Source organism: Phalacrocorax aristotelis, chromosome 6 (genome assembly GCF_949628215.1).
Source record: "Phalacrocorax aristotelis chromosome 6, bGulAri2.1, whole genome shotgun sequence".
Taxonomy (NCBI): Eukaryota; Metazoa; Chordata; class Aves; order Suliformes; family Phalacrocoracidae; genus Phalacrocorax; species Phalacrocorax aristotelis.
The window spans coordinates 58,130,259-58,155,081 of record NC_134281.1 but is presented as its reverse complement, the minus strand read 5'-3'; the positions used below and the strand labels follow the sequence as shown (position 1 = coordinate 58,155,081).

The 24,823-nt window shown below is 40.0% G+C and overlaps 1 protein-coding gene across 1 annotated transcript; it reads left to right on the top strand.

The window, feature by feature from the left end:
- The first annotated feature begins 4,684 nt into the window (after positions 1 to 4,684).
- DIPK1A (divergent protein kinase domain 1A) lies at positions 4,685 to 24,672 on the top strand. Its single transcript, XM_075098129.1, has 5 exons — positions 4,685 to 5,002; positions 19,134 to 19,268; positions 19,556 to 19,663; positions 20,362 to 20,538; positions 21,874 to 24,672. Exons 1-5 carry the CDS (start codon positions 4,949 to 4,951, stop codon positions 22,684 to 22,686), a joined length of 1,287 nt encoding a protein of 428 aa, XP_074954230.1. The 5' UTR covers positions 4,685 to 4,948; the 3' UTR covers positions 22,687 to 24,672.
- Positions 24,673 to 24,823: the final 151 nt, after the last annotated feature.

Genomic DNA, 24,823 nt, shown 5'->3' with positions numbered 1-24,823 from the left:
TTCCTTCGGAGTTAAAAATTAACATCATCTTTCTGAACTGAATTCTGCTGAGATCTCCTTCTCATCATCGACTTTCTTACGTCAGTGCCTACTAGCTTCAGTACTGGAATCCAGTATTTGGAACCTAAGTAGGATTTTTGAAAGAGTGTGTGCTAGAACTTGGATGTTTCCTAGCTCTCTGAGCTAGCTTATAAAGTAAAGAGGAAGGTGGAAGTGCTAATTCAGGGTAGGATGTTTTGGGAAATGGCAGTGGGGCATTAAGAAAATGCCAGCTAGACTATTTATCTTTATGGGAAAGTCCATACATAGGAATTAAGACTCTAACATTCCAATTATAAAAATGTTTGGGTTTTTTAGCAGATGACTTACTTCAAGTAGTGTGAGCACAAGATCATAGTAGATTATAACTTTATTTTGCCACTAATTCAAAGAAGGAAAGAGCCTGGATAATTATGCTAAATAACCACATTGAAAGCTGGGTACATTTTAAAAATCATTAGGCAAAGGAAAGTTATCTGAAAATGATAAAATGATTTCCAAATGAGAAATAGATTAATGCTTGCAAGTGTACTCTGGCCATGCATTTTAATATATAACCTCAATTAATCTTGAGTAAAATTCTTGAACCTCATAACTCCAGCAATTAATAGAGGAAATAGACTTGGAAGGACAAGTATGTTAATTTGATTGGTTGATTGAATCTGAACTGTGTTGTCTTCGTAGACTTTGAATCAACGAGAACACAAATGCAAACTGTTGTTTTGCATTTGCTTAAAATTGACCAGTAATGAGGTAATGACTACCTTCAAAAGTCGTCTCCTGAACAGAGTATTTTTGGAGTCTCCTCAGTCCTCTAACGTATGAAGGACTGTAATAGATAAAGCTTTTTATTCTGAAATTATGAAGACCTATTTACTCTAAACATGTTATAAGACTTATTAACTGTAATATTTTCTAGTACATTTTGAGTTTTAAACAATATACCAGAAAATCCAGTAGACATTGTGTCTCTCAAAACAAAGACTTGTACCCCAAATTAATCAGCATCTCTGAATGTTTAATAATAGTTGGATCTAATCTCAGTCAAGAGCTAGAAATGAGTCACATACACTCATGTCATTTATCTGACTTATTAAAATGTGATTTTTGATATAGATATGTTTAAATAAGATAAAAGTTTCAGTGGTTATAAACAGCTACTTTACTCGGGCATAAATCCAAGATACTGATGAAAGCGACTGGACTACCTTTCACTTAACTCAGAGGAAAAAATAATTAAGATTAGTTTTTAGTTCAGATTGTTGATCTAGTTTGTTATTTAACAACAAAAATGGCTGTGCCAACCCAAGGGAGAAGGTAGGCACCAACCACAGGAGCAAGAGGAGAAGGTGACACCATCTGCTTTTGCAGCAGCGTGGATTTATGTGAGATTAAAGTGACCGTATAAATACAGCCTTAGAAAAGAAACCTGCTGGGTAGAAGAGTCTGTTTCCTCAAATAGATTAATGATTTGTTTATAACAAGTTAAGCCACAAGGGAATCCTTAACAGGCTTTTCCTGCTCTCTGGGTAAGAGATGGCTCCACCTACTCATGCACTAGAAGCATTAGCTTCTAGTTAAAGTTAACACAACAATTAAATCAGAGTTCACAGAAATTTGCAGGAGGGGAAGGAAATAGAATCTCACTCTGAAGGGAACATGAGGGGAAGATTAGGTGTAAAGATTGGATGTGTCCCCAGATCTTCATTCTCTTCCACAAAGACAAGCCCAAGGAAGTAGGGTATGTATAAAAACAGACTCCCAAGACAGACCTCTGAGCAAGCACCCTGATAGCTGGGTAATACAAAGAGAGAGAAACCTCTATATTTGTGTAGACTTTATTATAAGGAATGCAGGTAGTTTTGTTTTAAATCATTGTCATGTTGTAAATCGTGTAAATACATGTATTAAAAGTAATTACAAACCAAGGTAACTGGCAAATACTAAGGCATTCCATTCCTACTGCTGCTCTAATACTTTAAAACTGTGGTGCTGCCCGGGATCACAGAATGTTTCTTAGGCATATCCAAAGAGTAAGAGTACTAATCCATGAAGCCATGCTAGGCAGACTGAAAATTGGTAAAGCTGCTGTGAAAAAGAGAAGTCTTGTGATTATTAACATTAGAAGTCTTGTGATTATTAACATTAGCCAGAGGCTCCCTGCATGTAATACGATGGCGGGGAGATTGTGCAAACCCTGAGGATTTCCCATGGAGTCTCTGATGACAGCACTCGAGTTAAATCACTATGTGGGTGCAGCTACTTTAAATAACTGTAAGAAGCAAGCCCAGCACCACTGCAATAAGTTAATGTTTAGCTTTTGTTTAATGTTAAAACCTGTATTACTTGCTCAACTAACACAGACTTTCCCTCAAAAGCAATTGGATAAAATTCTTATGTTTATATAGGTGCATGTTACACTGAGTATCTTGAAGAATTCAGATTCTTCTCTGTAGTTTTCCATTCTCCTTATTGGTCTCATATTTTCATTCATTATATGTCCAGAATTCCTGGACGCTTCAGCACATGTAACCACTTTTAGGTTTTTCTGAGTTATTCTTAGTACGTAATAAGCTCCAAGCTGTTGTAGAACTGAAGATGTGGTTTTATAACACCTTCTAACCTTCATTTACCTTTTGACACCGTGAGTGACAAACACTGCATTCGTATAATCATCAGCTGATTTCTGTCTTACACACAAACCCTGCATCACTAGAATAACAACACACAGTGTTGATATAGCTGGATAGGAAACTTAAATATTAACAGGTAGCAATAACTCAGCATGTCTTTTACTGCTTGGGCTTTAAGATATACCAAAGTGTTGGCACTGGCATTCAAAAATGGATAACGTGCGAACTGCAGAATGGAAAGGCATGTGAGAAGGGAAGGGCTGTACCATAAAGAACACATCAGCGTGTTTTACGTTCTGTCTCAGTTGCTTTTCTGCATCTGCCCCCCAGTCTTTAGAATATTCCTTTGGTTTTGCACACCCGTTGAAAGCAAAGTCAGTGCATGTTACACCTTTTCTGTTACCATTCTGGCTTAGATGGCCCTGCTTTTCGTGGGAGTTGCGTCTGCTGAGGCTTAACTAGGAATTCTGTGTTTGACAAGTAGCTGGAAAAGGCTGAAATGGCCATACCTTTTCACATTTAGCAAAGCCTGGGCACAAAGAGTAGTTGAAGAACTAAACATTTCAGTGCTGGAGTAAAGCACCTGCTCTCACAGATGACTAAGATCTCATGTACTAAGTGAAAAATATATCCCCTAATGAACATACGCCAGGAACTGTTTGGATCCAGACGTAACAGGAATGAAACATTTAGATCCTTGCCTGCCATATGGGAGACCCACATTTCATGGTTACTCCCAGCCTGTCATCCCAAGGGTTGGCACAGAGCACTGGATGAAGTAATGGCTTGAGATTATTCAGCAAAACATTTAAATGTTCGCTCTGTGGTCTCCTCCTGTGTTGCCTTTCCATTGCGTGCCCGTAATCTAGCTAAACTTGTGCAAACCACTGAACTGTAGAGGGAGGTGATGCAGAAAGCGCAGCCATCTGGGCCTGCCTGAATAGGAAGAGAAGAAAACACCCTTACTGTGAGAGTTGCTGGCTGTTATTAAAGCCAGGATTGCATTTACAGTGGTGCCAAATCTTACTAATTAATTTTCAGATTTATACTTTAGAGTGACTCTGGCAGTGATTATGTTATTCAAAAAGCCGTCACAGACTGTTCTTGAATCTTAAATCACAAGCCTCTTTAAATTCTGCAGTTATAATACTTCATGAGCTCCTAACATTTGGTTTCCAGATACACATCTTTCCTTAACAGTAAGCCCTGCCAAAAAAACGTAACTTATTCTTACAGTAGTATTTTTGCAACCCATCTTTTCATCAAAGAAGCCTTCTTTGGTAAGTGTACTGAACACTGAAAGCCATAACAGGCTATGTTTATCTCCTCATTATTTTTATCCCCACACCGTGGCAAAATCTTCTTGCCCAAAGTCTGACAGCCAGAAAAGCACCCGAATGGGAGACTCCCACCCTCTGACTTTGACTCTGCTGAACACATTGCGTTAAAAGAAGTCATAGTCAAGTCATAAACACGAGAAGGCAGAACAAAAGTAACACTTCACGTAAGAAAGGACAATTTTACCTGAAGATAACAGTGCTCCCACTCATTTCAGTTGGGCTGGCACTTCTCACCAGAAGCATTGAGAGATCCTCTGGTGAAGGAGCCATTGAGAATTTTTTTTTTCTCTGCTTTGTAAGACTGATGCCCCTCATTTGTGTTAATAAGGGCGCGGGCAAACGCTCCCTTCTTATTTTGGAGGGAATACTTTTTTTTTTTTTAGCGTGTAACAGGCCCGCAGCTGTTTTTAATACTGTGCCCAGTAAATGACGGGAGCCTGTTCGCAATCAGTGAGACACATTATTTATTAACTGACTTATTCATAATTGTCCCCAGACAAGGGCCGCACACTTTCTGCCAGACCTGAGCACCGAGGGGAAGCCGGGGGTGTCTCCCGCCTAGACGAGTCGTGTCCGTGTCCACCCCCCCCTTCCTGCCCCTCACGGCCCGGAGGCGGGAACAGGGCGAGGGACAACCCCACCGCCTCTCCCCCTCTGCCCCGCCCCGCTCCCTCACAGCCGCTGCCATCCTCCCCTTTCGGCAGAGGGTGGCGGGGCGGGCGGGTTTTTCTGTCGGTGGAGGCGGTAGCTGCCCGCCCTTTTCGCCCGCTGACAGCCGCTGTCGCTCGGCCGGTGCCTGACGGAGGGCGGCCGCCGTCGCGCTGCCCCCGCTTCTCTCAGCGCTGCGCGTGTGTGCCGGCCGCAGCGGCGGGCGGGGGAAGCGCTCCTCGCCGCTCCGCCTCCCACCGCCGCCCGCTGCGGGGATGTGTGATTGCCATGGCGAGGCGGCTCTTCCCGGGGGCCTGGCTCAGGAGACCCCACTACGCGCAGGTAGGCCGGCGGGGGGCCGTCCCCCGCGGCGGGCGGGTCGGGCCGGTGCCAGCAACAGCACCCTTCCCCTTCCCCATGGCAAAGTTACCTCAGGAGCGGGCGCCCCCCGCAGGGCTCGCCGGTTCTCCCGGCCCGCCGCGGGTGCGGCCGCCGTTCCCTCCCGCCGGCGCCTCGGCGGCGGACGGGGCTGGGCTGCGCCACGCTACCACGAGCGGGAGGTCGCGGTGCCGGGGCTGGGGCGCCGCCGCCGGGCGGGCGGGAGGTCGCGGTGCCGGGGCTGGGGCGCCGCCGCCGGGCGGGCGGGAGGTCGCGGTGCCGGGGCTGGGGCGCCGCCGCCGGGCGGGCGGGAGGTCGCGGTGCCGGGGCTGGGGCGCCGCCCATGGCGGCGGGTCCTGGGGCACGGGAGCAGGTGCTGGGCGGCCTCGGGGACCGCGGTGCCTGTTGCAGCCCGTCCCGCCGGTCGGATCGGGCCTCTCTCGCCGCCAGTACTCCAGGGGCAGACTTCAGCTGCACCCAGGGCTCGGGGGAGCCGTCGTGCTGTTCCCCACCGCAAGTCCCTCCACACCTCTCGCCGGTGCTGTGGACACCCATCCCATCAGGGGGTGGACTGGAGCTCGCATGAGCGGACTCCTTTTTTCACGTCTCCTCAAAGAATTAGTGTCGGGCACTTTTCTCTTGCTGTCCAGTAGTTAGCTGCTCCGTGCATTTGCGTATTCGTTCATAGGCACGCCTTAGTATTTACATATACACGTTTGGATTGCTTAAGCTCTGTGTAGAGATGTTTTGGTTGAGAGTGCTGTGGCTGTCATGTAGCAAAGGTCTACTGTGAAATGTTACGACCTTGCGGTGCACTGAGGGCTATTCTCTGGGGTTCCTTTTTACCTGTTGCATTATATTTTAATTAAACTAACTAAAATGAACATTTGTTGAGCTGGAGGGGATAAATACTTCCTTATCTATGCCACTTACATATTCATAATCTGTTGATATCTTACTAAATGCTTTGTGATCATTGGATTGAAAAAATATAAACTTCCATCTTGAAGTTTTTAAGTCTCAAATGCTTTCATTCTCCCTCGTCTGGAACTTTTCTGATCTTACTCTCTTTTTGGAAGTACCTGAAATGCGATGTAACATTTAAGGAGAAGTATACAGAGATGGGTATAATCTTACCCTCTTTAGTGTTTGTTTTATTGCACATATCTCCATAGCTAGGTCAGATCGACAGCAATCTTTTCTAGTCTAAAAATCAAGCGATACTGTTACTATGACATAGACATATTTGGATTCCCATAGGAGAAAGGCTCCGTTATGAATAAAAACGAATTCATAATCTATATGCTACCTTTCAAATTAGGATTCTCCAAATTGTTTGCCTTCTTTGCCTGATAACTCTCTCCGTTCATTATGTAGTGATATCTGATAACATTTTTCTCCATTCTGCTTCTCAACATTCACTTTAAGGCCTTTCAAGCAAAATAGATTATTTTAAAATCTGCTGAGAAACAGGAAGACAACAAGGTAATTTATTGGAAAAGCCAAAGAAGTTAAATATTTGTTTCTACAGGAATGATGAAAAAAATATTTCTGACTATGTTTTCTTATACTGGAAACTGCATTTGAATATGTTTTAGGAGATCTAATAGTGGCTTGTGAACATTAATGTATTTTTTCTGTGTCAGACAGTGAATATATGTTGATATTTGATGCATCTGTAGATCGGCAGCAAGCTATCAATATATTGGCTTTTCTTGTCACTGCATGTTACTGTTGATACATGACAAATGTAGTCATGGTTTAACTCTACTGATTGCTGAGAGCCTTATTGAGATTTGTCTCCAGATAAGCCAATGATCTCCAAGTAAATGCTAGGCTTAACTCACTGAGATGTAGCTGTGAGCAAGATGAAAAGATTCATGGAGTGTTGCTATGCAGTATTTCAAGCAGCACACATGGGAAGGTGGTTGTACAATTGAAGGAATTGTTTGGTTGCTTAAAAATTGTGTTGGCTGGTGTTCCAGACTTTCTGAAAACTGTGTTCTGAAGTTGATAGAACATCAGGTGCTGCGAGGCAGAACTTAATACCTGCTCTAGCTTTCCTGCTGTAAGAGAAGCAGGATGCTGTGAGTTGGTTTGCAACTGGTACTTTATGTTCTATTACTATTTTCCATGTTCTTTAGCTTTTATGCAGAATGTTAGATCCGTAGGTAGTCAGTTGATGATCTTTCTAGCTAAGAAGGATGTGCTGCCAAGTGTCAGCTTGTGTAAAAGGAGCAGGGTGAACTCCTAGATATCTTGCCTCAGCCCAAAACCAGGTGGTCAGGGACCCACAGAGACAATGTTCAAGTTTTGTCACAAAGCAGTAACTCTGAGAGAGAAATTTTTCCCATTGCTTAGACTGCAAATCATGTAAGAACAGTAAAACAAATAGAACAACAAAACCCCCCTTAAACCTGTCGCACTTTTAAATACTACTAAATACCACCCAAAAAAAAAAAAGTATTTGTAGGATTTTACAGTTGGGTGATTAACACTGTTGGGATTTGATTTGTGTTTTATAAGGAGAGGTTAGTGTTCCAGATTTGGGAGACCTTGTCCAGAAGTTCTTTCTGATAGCTGTAGTTAGCAATTGTATTGTGAGTCGGAGGGCAAGCCAGCAGGATTGCGCATGATGATAATTACATAAAGAACACCCGCATGCTTGGAAGCTGTCTGGCCTCTAGAGGTTCTGGGCCAAGTTTACAGACTCTTTAGAGATGTTCCATGGACTTCAGTAATGTGCAAGAGGCTGTCTTTGAAGGGCAAAAGAATAAACAAGTTTTAAAGCCCTACATAACAGAGATTTCCTATATCCTCTCTTTCCTCTAAAATTTAAAAATTTTTGTTTTTTTGCTTAACCTTTGAAGGGGAAACATCCTGTTTTTTATCTTGGTCATTTTCTTACTTTATTTCAAAAGATAGCTCCAACTCTGTTTACTCAGTTTGGTTACTCAGAGTACAAATAACTCAAGACCCTAGCATAATCTTAAGTGTATACTGTCTGCTCTTAAAAATGTGAATGTGTCCAGTACGTGGCATCCAAGGCATCGCAGGCTAATATTCTCAGACATCGTGTCAGCCTACCTGAAATACATCGAACGATCCATAAACCAACTGGAACGGGACAAAACAGGATTTCTAACATGATCAGCCCACAGGTTTGTTTTTTTTTAATCTGTTCTTTCCTATTGCTAATATGTAAAACAAACGGAGGGAGCAACTCAGATTTGGAGATGAGTGCACTATGGTTATGTGGAATACTTTGCAGAATTAAGCTTTCTGTACTATTAAACAAACACTTTCATACTCTTTAACCATAAAAATGTTTTAAATAAAAAGTATGCTTACCAAAAAACTGGCGAGTTACGTTGCATTTTGATCCGCTCCTCTCCATATGCTTTGGAGCGCATCCAGGCTTGAGTTTTGCCAGACGTGGTTTTCCAGTTCTGTTCTAGGGGATGAATGTCTAATTATTATTCAATGCACATGACTTAGTAGAATATACAAGCGATGGAAGAAGTCGACTCTGTAATATCCTTTTAAGCATTACAAGTGCTTTCCTTCATTCTTGCATTCCCTGGCTCATATTTAAAAGTCTTGATGGAACAGTGGAGCAGAGAAGAGAAATGGTGTTTCCTGGTTTTTGAACACTTTCTTCCTTTTTTGATAATTCCAGAACTCTCAGTCCTTCTGCCGCCCTGAATATATTGTTACTAAAAATGTTTCGTAGCAGTTTGTCAGGATTCCAAATTAAGTCTGTCTATATGTAACGCTCCCTAATCTCTGTCTGGGACTTCTTGCTCAGAAATGCATTCAAATGATCTGCATAGCATATGTGCAGTAAGTCTGCTATTCAGGGTGCATTAGTGCATGTGACCTAACTGGGCTCAGTAAATCCAGGTCCCTGCTGCATCAGTACAGCACATCGGTTCTGACACCTCTGAGAGGAAGTGGACTAAGTGCGTCTACACTCACAGGCCAATTCTGGGGAGGAAATGGAAATCTGATAGGGGGAATGTACAGGAAGAAACCAAATAATGATCAGGCCTTTTGCTGAATGTGATAAGGAAGTCCTTATTAGAAGAGTAATTCACTTTGAATCAAAGAGAGTGGAACCTTGTGGTCTTCTGTCAGCAGATGTATGTTCTTGTCCATGCTCTGACCTGGCAGGATGTAAGTCCCTTGCAACTCAAAAGCTAGGCGACTGCATTGGCACAGTGCTGAGCCCAAAATAAATCTAGCTGCTCTGGAACATCCTGCCAAGTGTATGATGTAGTCAGATGGCATTTGGGGAGGATTTTATGTCCCAAAAACATTATCTTTCTGCCTGAGAAGGAGGACAGATTTAGATAAATCCATATATACGATATTCTCTCTTGTACTGTGAATATGGTCAATATTCTGCAGTGGTCCTGAGGCCTGCAGACCACTGCTGGTCTCTGAGATTGCACTAAATGGTATGCATGTAATACAAAACTGCATTAAATAGCACGTTGGTTTCAAGTTTAGTATTATAAAGGTGCATGGATGGAGTCAGCAAGAAACTTTGAGGAGTGAAGAGAATTTGTTGTCCCAGAAGCTTTGGTTCCCAAGCATATTTTATGCATGAAGCAGCTTTGCCTAAAATTGATAGGTTTATTTCTATTGGCCTTTCTCAGATTTTACCCCGAGTTTTGTGTGCGATAGTATTTCTGTTCCACAATATTAGGGTTATTAGAAATAGTTATAAAAAAACAAAACAAAAAACCTCACAAAAACCAACCCCCCCCCATGTCTCTGAAGGAAAAAACTTGTATCTTATCTTTCAAATAGATGAAAGATAGGAATTATAGCAAGTGCGAATGATTGATTCATAGAAGCTTCTTCTTATGTATGTGTGGGGAAAATAAGGAAGTTAGTTTATTAGAATTTTTAGTAATTCTATTAATAGAAGACATCTTGTACAGAAGAGTCTTGTGACAGGCTTCAGGAAGACCACTGTCATAATTGTAGAAATGAGGATGTGATAAAATCATTTTTAGTTCTCTCTGTAGGTGTTCTGCAATGTTTTATTCAGGTCTGGGTTATTAAATAGTTCTGAAAAGTTCACTTCAAAAAACAAAAATCAATTTGAAAAAAAGCAAATACTTCTTAAGTCTTTCCTATTCAAACTCTGCCCCAAGCATCCTATTCTCTGCAGACTGACTTTCCAGACTGACTGCAGCTGTGGAATAATAATCCTTCATATATTTTCATTTAGTATCTGTAAATGACAGTTGTGTCCTTCTTGTGGTTGCTTGTTCTTAATCATCTGCAACCCATGTTTGTTTTTTTTTTTTTTAATGTTTTATGAGCTTCTGTCTCCCACAGATGTTGCTTGAATCCCTGAAAACTGCCTGCCATTACATTTTGTATCCTTTCGTGTTTGTGGGTAGAATTTTTCAAAATAAAAGAAGTTCTCATGTTACTTTGAATCTCTGAAAGTATGTGTGGTGGAGTTAGAGATCCAGATTTGGCTCCTGTGAGCTAGAAAGCCCTGGAAGACATGCTGGTATGTTGAAGTAAACATACCCAGAAACTGCACTGATGCAATTTTTGTCATGAATTGTTTCTGTGTGTGGTGTTAGGTATCAACATGTGGAATGTATTGTGATAGTTTCTGGCAAATCCTACTTCTCTTTGGAGAAATAAAACTAAAAATTGCATTTAAGAGAAAGCACTTAAAGTTGCCAGAAGGGTTAGTGCTTATCAGAAGAAAGGAGGTGTTTTGTTGTATCGTCTGCCTGGATGCAATTACTTTGTATTGGGGCAACAATATCCATTTTATAGAGAAAAAAAAAAAAAAACCCAAAACAACACTATTTCCCCTTATGTTCCTTGTCTCCCAGCTTGGATAATAGAACTTAAAGGAAATACTTCGAATGCTTTGTAGGATGCAGTATGGGGTTAACAGGGACTTGGACATATGAGTAGATCCCCTGTACCCTGCTCCAAAGATGCTGAGAAAATTTAATGTTGAACCTTTATCAGCATGACTGTATGTCTTGACGTTCATGCATGTGTTCCTTTGGCACAGAATTTGAGCACTGTTGAGATGTAAGTTAGGTTCCTTTATATTGCGAGAGTAGATGTTCTGGATGAAGTTTGTTTATAGATACCAGTCTTGAAGAGGAAAAAAAGTATATGTTGTGTTAACTTGATCCCTCCCCTCAAGATTTGCATAGTTGTTCATGCCCCTGTGTTGCAGCCTGTTTGTGGCTAAAAGGAGAAAGCCATGAACTTAAATGTTTTAAATTAATTAAATTACACCACTTGGATTGGAAACATTTTTTAAGCTTATTTTTAACTGGTGCTTTTATTTACTTTCTGAAAGCAATAGTACCTAGACTTATCTGAAGAATGGGACTTACTAGGGAAAATGTTTCTTTCAAGAATGGAGGGAGGGTGTGTCAAGATATGAGATGAATTCTGGAATTCAAAAAAGTTAATTTGAAGAAATAAACTTAACTTTCAAGTGTCTTTCATTTATTCAAGTACGTAAGTTGGGTGCTTTCTCTATCATCTCTGCTACTGAATTTTTGAATTATGGTGATTATACTATAGTGCTGTTTACTTAAAAAAAAAAAAAAAAAACAAAAACCAACCCAACAACAAAACCCCAAAGCAAACCAAAGAAACTGAAAAACCAAACCCCCCACATCTCTGGAGAAAGCGTTTATGTGTAGGAATGTCATCTGTAAGCTTTCCCAGCTGCTGTAGGGCAAGCATTGGATGGAGAATAGGAGACTACCATTCTTTCTTGCTCTACCTAGTGGGTCTCAGCAGCTCTAGACTGAGTAAAGAGCATGGGAGGTTGGGTAGGGAGGAAGACAACTTACCTGAAACATCAAACAAGAGCCTCTGATTTTTTTTTTTTTGCTGGCAGCAAATTTGGGTAGAACATAATAATCTAAAAACATAAATCCTTTTCACATTGGATGCTCGAGAGTTTTGTTGCTGGAGTTCTCTGTGTATATGATAGTTGTGTTTAGGATTTATTTATTTTATGAAAAACATGATGAAACTTGACTGAGATTAGGTTCAGAACACTACACTGGTGGTATATATTTAGATAGAAAATAAAATTTCTTAAGTTAGCTCTGTGACTGTCTGCATGGAAGAAGTTAGGGAGGGTTTGAGTCAGCCTTTGCCAGTGCAGTCATTCTCATTTCAGCCTGGCACATCTTAATTGCACTTAGTAAGGGGGCTAACGGCTGAGCTCTGCAAAGTGGTGCTGGGGTAGTCCAAGATGCTCCTCTGACCCTGTGCTCCCTTAGTTTACTATACGTACAGTTAAAGTGGTAGAGTGAACATGCACCCAATACCTTCCTTAGCTACTGCAGCTCATTGTCTGTTTGACTGCTGGAAACTTCCAGTGACAATCTTTTTTCATAAAGAGGATGAGTCTCAGAGCACAAGACCTAAGTGTGCTTTCTTCTACAGACTCTGTTCTGTGGTGGTGGCTTTTGACAGCGGAATTTGGGAAGGGGGTGGAAGTGGCAATAATGGGCAGCTGTTTGCTCAGTTGACTAGAAGTCAATCCTGACAAAAAGATGAGTGCAAAAAACTAATGAACGTGCCTTCATCGCAAGGTTACCAATAATTGAATATGATCGGATTTTGTCAAAATACCGTGCTTTAATTACAAATAGCTTTTGTACCTCTCTTCAGATGCTGCTGTATCTCGTGCTTGCAAAGGCAAAGGTCATTCTTTCTGTTGGATGCTGTGCCTAGTTACAGAAATGTTAGGCCAAAGTAAAAATAGATGGATGACTCACCTAGTGCGGTAATTTCAGGAACTGTACTACAGAACACTCGTTGGTATTATTACTGTGTAGAAACCAGCAAAAAACCCTAAACTCTGGGTTATGAAACGGTGTGTTTTTAGGTGGTGTAAGAACAAAAAAAGGTAAATTATTGAGAAGACGTTGAACCTTCATGACTATACTGTAGTAGTTATTATTTGTAAGGGATAAAACTATGATGTGTCATCTGTCCTTCAACCCGCAGAAAGTCTGAAGGTAGCAAAGAAAAAGCACATTGTGTTCTCTGGATGAACTGAGAAAAAAACTGCATGCTCACAACTGATCCAGATCAGGTGATCCCTCAATCTTGTACCTTAAATGTTTTTGATCTACTGGCTTGTTTCACCTCTCAGTTCAAAACTGTGTTTCAGGAGACCTCTGCTGGAGGGCTGCTTCAGCGCTGATTACCTGGGCTTCCTGGGGAAGAATAGGTCTCTGGTTTTGTTTTGGTTCATTTTGTGTAGCGTGGGTGTAAGAACTAAGCTATGCAAAGAATCCATCTGCTCTGCTTACAGTTTTCCTTTGGCTCTGGAAGTGAGACCAGGGAGCGAGACACCCTCCTAATGCTTTGCCATACCACCTCTGCTGGCTTCCCAGAGCTGTGAAAGAAGGATGCTTGCGGATGATAAGCGCATTTTGTACACGGGCACTAGTTCAGGACACAGGTTCTGAAGTAGGAAAACTGTGAGGGATAAACTGAACAAGTGGATGAGACACTTAGTGCTGAAAACTTCCTTGAGAATGGAGGACAGACAATGGAGGAAGACTGGAACTGAGGCCAGTGTTGCAGAATCAGATGGAAATACACTGGGAATAACTGGAAGAAAAAGAGTTGCAAAAAATGTGTGGTTCAAGAATGGGTCACTAAGACTGGCTAAGCAACCAGCTTGAGATGGGTACCGGAAAGAAAAAACTAGTAAGTGAAAATTGTAAATGACTAAACAGAGAAAAATTGGTCTGGAAGAAAAAACAGATAAGGCTGAGTCCAGCTGAGCCTGAACTAAGATTTCAGTTTGCTTCTGTAGGGGTGTGTGTGAGGGGAAGTACTTCTGAACCCATTGGTGAAGTTCACATGTAGGATGACTTCTCTGCTTTTCATCAGTCTGTTCCAGTAGCGTGGTTTGCAAGAAACTTTGTGATTCTTCGTGTTGTAAGCATGTAGGTGTGGTATTTTGTACTTCTTCTTAAGCTAGGAAATTGCACTAAAAGTCTTGCAGTTCTGTTATTTTAGTAGTGTCCTTTCAATAGGAAAACCTTATGTATGGTATTTCTCTTTTGATGCTCCCCTGCCCGTGGCTGTTGGTTGTGTTTCCTTGGCCATTCTGTCCTCCCTACGCCCAGCTTCCTCACACACATTCTAAGCTGTTTCTAAATGTGCTGTAAGCCACACAGCATTATTGTTGGTCTCCTTTTGTACTCCATCCAGTTTGTATCCATATTGTGGGCACCATGCTCTAGAGGAAATTACATGTTACTCCAACTAAGGTCTCTGTGGCTCTGAGGAAAACAGCAGAAATTATTCCTGTCTTAAAACACTCCCAGTAAAATCATAAACGAAGGACTGGTTGAAGGAACTATCTGGTCAAGATTTATCGCTGGAATAAAAGCAGTTAGTTGTATCTATCTCTTCTTTTAATGAGATAGTTTTAAGATCAAGTCAAGTGAGTGTGTGTGAAGAGTGAGGCAATAGGGACGCGCAGCTGTGGCATGCGGCAGGACCGCAGCTGCATGGATTGGAATCACCTTTGGGTGTTTTGGAACTGACCTTGGATTATTTCTTCCAAGAGGAAAGGGTAAAATGCATACTAGTTGGTTGTTATATTTTTATAAGTATGGTAAATTATTCTAGTCTTTCTAGTCTAAAAAAAAAACAAAGCCCTGACTTACTTACATATGCTGCGGTTCCATGTTTTCCCTCCATTTTAAAGCTGTGTAATATTATTGTTCATCCTGTTGTCATCTTTTGCCCACTTCCTCCTGCCCTTCCCAGGACTCTCCTCCATAAGCTTTGCAGGCTTTCAGCTTGTGGCTGAGAGTTCACTCTGAAACAGTATCAGGTTTTCCATTTTATTTTTCTCAGCTTAACTCTTGATTTTTCACGCTCAAACATTTGCTTAGTTTCATAGAAGTTGAAAACCAGTTTGAAGTTCTGTGTCAGTTGAGGAGTTAGCTTTCCTGGAAACAGAAATCCTCTGCTTAACCATAGATCAGATACAGATTTATTTATTTATCTGTTTAACACTGGCCCCTTGCTAACCTCAGCCCTGATGTGGAGGAACCAAGGGTATGAGGTTACATGGTGGTTACTAGGAAAGTTCACTTTTCCTAGCTGTGTCTGCCAGAGCAAAAATAGAAAAATAATGACATGTATGATGAGCTTTTCAGTCACCAGCAGTTAAGAGTGTTTTATTTTGAAGAAAACGTGATCTGAATCAACAACTTGTGGTGAAATATTTGATTTGGTTTCTAAATTTGTATTGATAATTCCTTCACAGGATTTTTTTTTCAAGGCATCTTTACTGGTGGAGCATTGATGTAGTCTAACATGTCAATCCTATGTTCCTGTACAGCGCTCTCCTACCTTTCCTCCTCTAGTTACACATAAATAAGAGGGTACTCAAGCACTTCCTTTGTTATAGTGGCCCACATCTTTTAGGTAACTTTATTTTTACTTAGTGCGGGTTTGTATATTAGTGTTCCATGTTCTCCTTAAGCTATATTTATATAGAAGATGTGTAGGTTCATGAAACTATTAGATGTCTACACCACCGCAACCAGCCTTTCAAAATTCTGATAGTAATTCTTAGCATAAAAAACATTTACGTTGTTTAATAATAAACCTTAATATTTAGTCTTATTCACAGATACTTAGAGAAGACCAAGGATTGTATAAAAATGGTTTACTGTGGGTGGGTACAGTGATTTGGGTTTTAAGTGACTTTTTGGTGCATGAAAATGCTGTGTATATTACAGAAAGGGATATTCATTTTGCTCTCTTCAACAATCTAAAACATGAATGGTTAAAAAAAATTGCTTGCAATACATGGTCATTTTTAAATGGGCTTCACTTGCAGCACTGCCAGTAGAGGAACAAAACTTACACATCAGCAAATAGGTTTAAAACATTGTTAGTGAAATTACTTCAGAATATTTCTGCTGGTTTTGCCAAAGTGCACTATCCTGCAGTTGTGCTGACACAACTGTCTTCAGGCTTGTACTGTGAATCAGGTCAACTCCGTGATGTCATCCGTGGTACAGACTCACAAACGGTTCTTCAGGTGTAATTACAACAAAAATGGGCTTCATTATAGAGGTGGAAACAGGGGCAAGGCAATTTGTGCTGTACTGAACAATTTGTATAGTGAAAATGCAGTCAAAGCGAATCCAAAAATGTGATTGTTCTCTTTTGGTTCCGGTTTTCAAAAGCAGAAAAATTTAGAATATGACACTAATAAGTGTTTGACTATAACTATTTACCTATCAGTGAAGTTCCTGTGGCTGTATGACCAGATCATCTTGTGATATTTCAGCTGAAATACAGAAAATTATAGCTTAGTATATTAAAGAAAATAGAAATCACTCTCTTAAATCTCCAGATGCTGGGCTGTAACTATAATATTTACTCAAAGGCAGAGGAACTGGTCTTGAAGCAAGGAAAGAAGTTTCCAGATGACAAAGTGGACAAGTGTGTGTATACAATCCTATGGAAAGAACACATCCACTTTCAAGTCAGGCTTCTATACAAGCATGTTACAACTTTGCTTTACTGCAGTAAGATGTCTGAAGTTTAAGGTTGTTCCCAAATAAACTTTAGTGATGCTTCTAATTTTTTCACTAAAACTTTGAATTCTTGTGCTAGGCAAGGTGAAGAATGTGCAGATTTGAACAAGCATTAAAACCTTTTTGTTCTATTGTAGAAGGAGAGGAATATGAAACTGTGGTTAGAGCAGTGGACTGTGACTTCTGAGCTCTAGATTTAGGTAGGCCTGTGAGGCCTTGGGGGGGTTGATCCGCTTCCGCTTGTCCTCAGGAGAAGCGTTCACCCATTTTGTGACGAAATTCACATTCTTGCAGAGATTGTGGATGTATATGTATTACCGTCTTGGAACCACAAACACTATTTTGAATGGGAAGTTCATGGTACTATGTGTGTTAAAGGAACATAAAGCATCATGAGAAATATTTATGCTAAAACTGTTTAAAGGCCATACCAGCATGGCTGCTGCTTTGCTGTGTAACTTGTTGCGTTAACTTCTTGCAGTATTAAGATTGGGCTTTTTGGTGGGGTTGAGGGAGGTGGGTGGGGAGGGGCAGGGATTAAGATTTCCTTGGGCTGAGGCCTTTGACTTTGGCAGCATTGTATTTAGGGTCGTTTGGGCGTAAGGGGGTGTCTACCCACTTCTCAAAATAGAGCCAAAAGGCTCTCAGCCTTTCTCATAGATGAGGCACATGGAATTTGGGACTGCTCTTCTACATTTGAAAGTGTTACAACAACTTGTGTTCACCTTAAGATCTGAAAAAGTCAGTTCTTGTGGTAGGTGTTAAACTAAGCTACCGTTCAAAGAATTAAAACCACTTCTTTGATCTTACTTCCCTTAAAAATAAATAAAATACATATTTAGAAAGGGAAATGCATTTTTGAAGATATTCCTGTATTTGTGGAAGATTTTCTTCAGTAACATTATTTTTTTTTTTCTAAAATACAAAATACCTAAAAGCTGAAGCCGGGTATTCAATTTACTGTGGTTTAAGATAATTACTATCAAACTGCAGTAATTTGGGATTATTTCAGTGCTTTTTCTCCCATGCAGATGGAGCCATCTGAAATTAGTATGTGTGAGATGGGTTAACTTGGTATGTATGAATGTATGTGATGGCAAAACTGCTCATCATTACAACCTCTCTTGGAACCTTTTCCAAACATGTGGAATGGTTTCTCTGTGAGGAACAGCGAAGTTAGGACCTGGAAAAGAGATGACATGGCAGGGATCACATTCACAAAATCATGACGGATGTGGAGAGAGTGGACAGAAATTGGTAATTCATATCTCCCAGAACATGAACTACAGGGGGTTTAAAACAAGGCTAATATGAACCAGACTTCAAGTCCAGCCCAGTCCCTGACCCCGGTGCAGTGGATAGTAGACCTGTGGAATTAATTGCTAAAGGTTGTTGCAGATGCTAAAAGCTTATGTGGATTTCAAGGAGTCTGGGTAAGTTCATGAAAGAGAAATGGTTTGAGATTTACTAAATATAGAAAATCACATCTGGCTTAGCAAGTTCTTCTAGAGGAAAATGGAAGCACATTTGGGTTATAGATTTGTTCTCACTCTTCGACGGCATCTGTTCAGAGCTATTGCTGAAGATCAGAATACTAGTAGAAATGTATCTCATTTCTCTAACCCAGTACAGCTGTTCTCACGCACTTCCCTTATATCCTGTTGCTAGAGCTGATCCTGACTTTATAATTCTTTCCTAATCCTGATGTATGAACATCAAACTGTTAGCACACCAGACTCCTCTGAGTTAAAACAAACAAAAAAAAAACCACCCCACAAAATAAAAAACCAAGAAAACATGCTTCCTCCTTTACAAGGCACTTAGCTCTCCCTCAATTCTTAATTTATAAATAGATTTTTCCTCTGTACCTAGTGAAAAATATAAATGTGAGGCCCCAGAAACAACAGGAAGGTCTTGCATACAGTTATGGGAAAGACCACTGAAGGTGAGAGGCTACTACAGAGGAATTTTACTTGCATAATGAAATGGTGTCACTTCAAGGAAGGAGTGGGAGACATCAGCTTACGGAACCTGTCCCTGATACAGACTCTGCTCGTTGTATATCTATCTTGCATGTTTATACATTAACACTGATTATTTTTTGACCAGATTCCTGGTTTGTTGGATTTGGTTTACCAGCCATGGAACATAAGTAACTGGTCTTAGAGAAAAATGCCAGTAGTTGAGCTCTGACAGTTCATTATTTTGATCAAATTGGTTCTTGCAGCCTGGCTTGCCCTATGAGGGTCTGTCACGTTTTATTTTATTTATTTATATAATAATTTTCCTTCCACCTGCGTAAGTCAAACTGACCTCCCCTGTCAGTTTTGCTCACTGAAGGAAGCAAATGTTCCATGAAGTGCAGTCTGCTTATTTTATCACTATGGAAGTCCAGTTCTTAAAGGTGAAATACTAAATCGTGTTTGTTTCTGTCATCCTGACTGCTGCTGAATGAATTACAAAGAGTATTTTCTCTTTGTGTCTTTCAGGTACGTTTCTCATATATGCGGATGAAGTATCTCTTTATCTCTTGGTTAGTAGTATTTATTGGCAGCTGGGTTACGTATGTTCAGTACTCCACCTACACAGAACTATGCAGAGGACATGACTGTAGAAAAATAATAGTAAGTATATTTAGCATAGCTTTCTTAAGTGTCCTGACTAATTCCACAGCCAATTCAGTCAGTGCCACATGTAAATTAATGAAATCCTGATAATCTGTCATGTTGAAGTAAGATTACAGCTTCAATTACAGGTAAAAACCAGTTATGTTTCTTAACATTGTTTTGGTGTTGGGTTATTAAAATTGTTTTCTTAGATTTTTCTTTCAAGAGTCAGATATTGAGAGAGATACAGTTGTTGCCTCCTTTCTTGGGCAATTTGTTAAATAATTTCTCCATGCTTGTTTCAGTGTGATAAATACAAGACTGGTGTTATTGATGGGTCAGCATGTAGCAGTCTTTGTGCTAAAGAAACATTGTATTTTGGAAAATGTTTGTCAACAAAGCCCAATAATCAGGTAAGGCTTTACTCCTCCAATCCAGTTTTTTTTTTATTTCCCACTGAAATGCCATTCTCTAGAACATCAGGTAGACCTTAGTGCCAGTGAGCTGTGTCTGTTCGATACAGATAATTTCAAACTCTGTTTGCTGTGACATGCAGAGCATGTGTATATAGATACATATCTAATACACCTATATAGAAAGAATATGTAGGTATACTATATATTATTAATAATAGATATAATACACATCTATATATAATATACCGGTATATAATATTCTGTTATTCCTATATGTAGAGGGGTATGTTGTTACTTTATAATACATATAAACATATGTATAATATACCGGACCCTTGCACATTTTGACAGAATACCTGTACTTTTGTACAGCATACTACTTCTCTGCTACCCTGCTTCCCAAAAAGAAGCAGCAGCCTCTTAACAACCTATGCAGAGATGGTAGTCACGCCAATGTACCGTTTACGAAGCTGTCTTTGTATTTGGACAAGTGTGGTGTCTCCTCAGTACCTGCAGTAGTGTATTTGGAGTTGCCGTTGTTTGAATGTGCTCTGTGCATTGTCTGTACGCAGGACTCGTTTCCTGATCTGTGTTGCTACTTGACTCTTGATGCAGTGGTTGGGGTACAGGCGGTCTTTAGATGATGGATTTCTACAGTGTTTTTTCACCCTTGTTCGCGCTCTTTTCCTGCCTAGGTGTACTTAGGAGTCTGGGGAAATCTGCAGGGTGTTATAAAATGCCAGATGGAAGAAGTTGCTCAACTTGACTTTGGTACTGACCCAGAACCAAGGAAGGAAATAGTCCTGTTTGATAAACCAACAAGAGGAACCACTGTTGAGAAATTCAAAGAAATGGTATATGGTCTTTTTAAAGTAAGTATATGCTTATTTATTCTATTTTGACAGAAAGGCTTATTTTCCTGCAGCTGGAGAGAATGCCCTATTGTAAGAGCCTTTTTCAAGTGCATGTTAGAGAAATAATCAGCACAAAAATAGTTTTCCCCAGAGGTGCTTATCTTGAAGTATGAAGTAACTAATTATCAGTTTTTTCCTTACTTTTTAAAAGATGAAAGCTGGTATGCATCTTGCATGGCCACAGCTTTCACTTGTATTTGTATACAAAATATGGTAAAAATATACTTTTGTTGTCGTTTTTGCTACTTTTGGCATTATTGTAACCAGGTGCAAAGGCTGAAGCACAGTTTGAAAACTGTTCGTGCTTGGGAAGACTCAGCATGTTAACAGAATGACCAGGCATACTTCTCCCAGTTCTTTCTGTGTTACATGAATGGGATACTTCTGTTGCTTTAATGCTACCCCAGAATTTTCATAATATAGAGTCATCACTTTGATGCTTTGTCAATACTGGTTTTGGGGTTTTTTTTCTTAAAATTCTCTTGCTAGTGCCATAGCTCTGATGTCTCCAGTGAGGGAAATAATGCTGTTCTAGTTGGGCAAGCATAAGTGTACACATGCGCACACACATATTACATAATGTTGATGAGAGTTGTCATGCATTACAGTAGCTTTGTCTCTAAGAATGGGTGAGCAGTAGGTGGTTTAGAGTAGTTTTCAGGAGAATTTGGGAAAAGTTTATCTGGCTTTCTGTGTGCATTGAAAATGCACAGTTGAAAATGTAATGGTTCTGACTCCAGCAATAGCTTCTTTCTCTGTATTGATACAATGGAGGTGGTTATATCAAATAACAGAATGAAGTATTTCAGTACACTTAGCATATGGGATTTCTACCCAGTGCGTCTTGGTACTTTTTATAGCTGGCCAAAATGTAGTTAATCCTGTAATTTCTCTGCACCTGTAAGGTTTAATCAGCTGAAAACTAAACCTGATCTAAACATTTGAATTCTACGTACTGTTTCAAAAAGAATATTTAACAAGTAACTTGTTATGATTTTTCTAAATCCTGATCTGACCAAGAACAGTGTTTGAATTTTAATGTTTGCATTTTGAAATGCAGGGAACACTAGTACTTTCAGAAGATTGTATACTTGGTGCCTTTTGAAAAGAGAACAAAAAGCAAGCTCTTCAGGCATCCGGTAGCAAGTCCTGTAACATCTATAACCAATGAAAACTAGAATGTAACATGCCCTACCTCACTATCCGTAAAAGAAGAATAATGGGGTAATATGTCAGGTGGATTGGTGGTAGCTAATGAAATCGTATTTAATCTTTTTTGTTTGTTGCTTTTAGGCAAAATTGGGTGAACAAGGAAATCTTTCAGAACTGGTTAATCTCATCCTATCTTTTGCTGATGGAAACAAAGATGGTAGAGTTTCTTTGCCAGAGGCAAAATCTGCATGGGCACTGCTGCAGCTAGATGAGTTTTTGTTAATGGTGATCTTGCAGGATAAAGAACATACTCCCAAGTTGATGGGTTTTTGTGGGGATCTCTATGTGACTGAAAGAGTTGAATATACCTCCCTCTATGGAATCAGCCTTCCATGGATTATAGAACTTTTCATTCCCTCTGGCTTCAGAAGAAGCATGGACCAATGGTTCACTCCATCATGGCCAAGAAAGGCAAAAATAGCTATAGGACTTCTAGAATTTGTGGAGGATATTTTCCACGGACCTTACGGAAACTTTCTTATGTGTGATACAAGTGCCAAAAACTTGGGATACAATGATAAGTATGATTTGAAAATGATGGACATGAGAAGAATTGTGCCAGAAATTAATTTAAAGGAAATAATTAAAGATCGTCAGTGTGAGTCAGATTTGGACTGTATTTATGGTACAGACTGTAGAACTCTATGTGACCAAAGCAAAATGAGATGTACCACAAAAGTAATTCAGCCAAACTTGGCAAAAGCCTGTCAGCTACTGAAAGACTATCTGCTTCGTGGTGCTCCTTCCGATATCCATGAAGAACTAGAAAAACAGCTGTACTTGTGTATTGCCCTTAAGGTCACAGCAAATCAGATGGAAATGGAGCATTCTTTAATACTCAATAACTTAAAAACTTTACTGTGGAAGAAAATTTCCCATACCAATGACTCTTAGCTTCCCCACCAGCAGAAGATAATACTGATGCCTGCCACTAGAGGTGGCCTACAGCATTTGATAAAAACGATCTGCAGCGTTTTTTAAAGACGTTTCTTTACTCAGATTTCATGAATAGTGCTCTAACTCCTTGCCCTTCAGTCGGTACCTTTGTGACAGGGCTTCTCAAAGAATGAACATGCCACTGAATGATCGGGCAGAGGCCAGAAGCACTTCTGGTGTTCCAGTGCTGTGTTACGGAAACAAACCCTGCATGCTCGACTGTTTCTGTGCACTTTGTCAGACCTTGAACAGGATGAAAGTATTCACTGTGCCACCACATCAACTGATGGAACATCTTAAGAGTCTGTGAAAATCATTGCTCACTTGTGAAATATCTGCAACAGATTTTTATCTGAAGTAGTTTTAAGAAGAACCATTACTGCAAATATTGCGTCTGAGTCCAAGCTGCTTTTGTGAATAAACTGAACTGTGAAATAGAGGTTTACTAATACCTTGGCATGGCAGAATTTGCACATTAATAATTTTTAAACTGTGGAAAATTTTGACTTTTATTCTTGAACTGACAGGTTGTAATATTGAGACTTAAATCATTCTGTTTACACCTTGTTACCTCATGCTTACATCTTGAATGTTTAAGTAGTTCAACACTTTTTAAGTCCTTATAGAGTGAACCATGTTGGGAGCCAAGACTTTTAGAATGTTATTCCTTAAAATCATGTATATACACTAGCAGCAATATCACCATCTCTTTCAAGAACTGTAGATTATCATACTTCACTGGAAACCTTTAACCCAAATTAAGCTGTAGCAAAAATTGAGACGTAAGGAGTTTGTGGATTGAGCTATTTCATGAGAACAGAAGCAAATTAATTTTTAAAACTGATAGCAGAAATGTCCTAACAGTTATAAAATGAACCTTGTATAGTGAGGGAACCTGCTGTATGACATGTGAAACAAGTAAGAGTTGCAGATCAAGTCTTGACTCTGCTGTTCCTCCAAATTTAGCTACAGATCAAATCCTCTTGAATTATTACTGTAAGTACGCAAGCTCGAGCTGAACTGTAGGACAGAAGCAGGATTGTTCAGGATCATGGAATATTGCTTACATGGGAGCCTAGGAGATAGTAACAACTAGCAATGACATGGGATGTAACACGCTACTGCTCACTTACTGTTTTTTTTCTAGTGGCACCTATGAGTCATTAAGTCCCAAGTCATGAGTAAATAAACACCATCTGATCCTGGCACTCCACAGGGCATGACCACTGTTACCACCTCTACCTGCATCCCTGTCGTTTCTCAGATTTACATCTACGTTCACAATTATGCAGAATTGGATGTCCATAAAACACCTTAGTACCGTCCTCAATACTTACCTGTTAATGTATAATTTAGACATTAATACATTAATGACTTTAATGGCAGTCATCCATATATGTCTCTACTGGCCCCTTAATTCATTTTCAGCATAGGAAAGAATAAGCTTTATTTAAATATTTGAAAGGTTGGTAAGTGCTTTAAGTGTGCTCTACTGAATGCCTTCCTTGAATGGTTAAACCGAAGAACAGGACCAACATAGGTAGAGTCATTTCTCTGTACCATATGTAATAGTACATAGCTTGGGTTAAGAGCATACTGTTTTGTAAACATCAGCTTTTTAGCTATGCTAATGTGATCTGTTGTCTCTAACTTGATCATGTCTTCCCACCACAAGCTAGTATGTATTTGTAGCCAGCAATGCACTCAGATGTAAAGTCGTCATGTTCTTGGTGGAAAAAGCTTGACTGTAACTGCTACTAGATTTTGGGCAGAGAAGGTTATTGAATCCAAAAAGATGTTGGGTATTTTAAACACCTGGAGAACATGTTTAATAGTGCAGTTTGTACAGAACCTTCATTTTTATTCCTGTTGCATCAACTTTGAGCTTTCATTGGATTCCCGCCCCCTTTTGTTTACAATAAATCACAGGCCTTTCTCTTTCAATCACAGCACTTATTCTGTATCAGTGTGCTAGAGGAATGTTTTGCTTTGTGTAGCCAACTTGACTAGTGCTTTAACTGTGCAAGCAACTTCAGTAAAACTAGTGAGAAACAAATAATGAAGTGCCTATGAAATGGAGAGGTAGAAGATAGGG

Coding starts and splice junctions, on each gene's coding strand:
- DIPK1A (XM_075098129.1), top strand. CDS start 4,949: ATGGCGAGGCGGCTCTTCCCGGGGGCCTGGCTCAGGAGACCCCACTAC. Junction 19,664..20,361: donor CAACAAAGCCCAATAATCAG/GTAAGGCTTTAC, acceptor TTTCCTGCCTAG/GTGTACTTAGGAGTCTGGGG. Junction 20,539..21,873: donor TGGTATATGGTCTTTTTAAA/GTAAGTATATGC, acceptor TGTTGCTTTTAG/GCAAAATTGGGTGAACAAGG.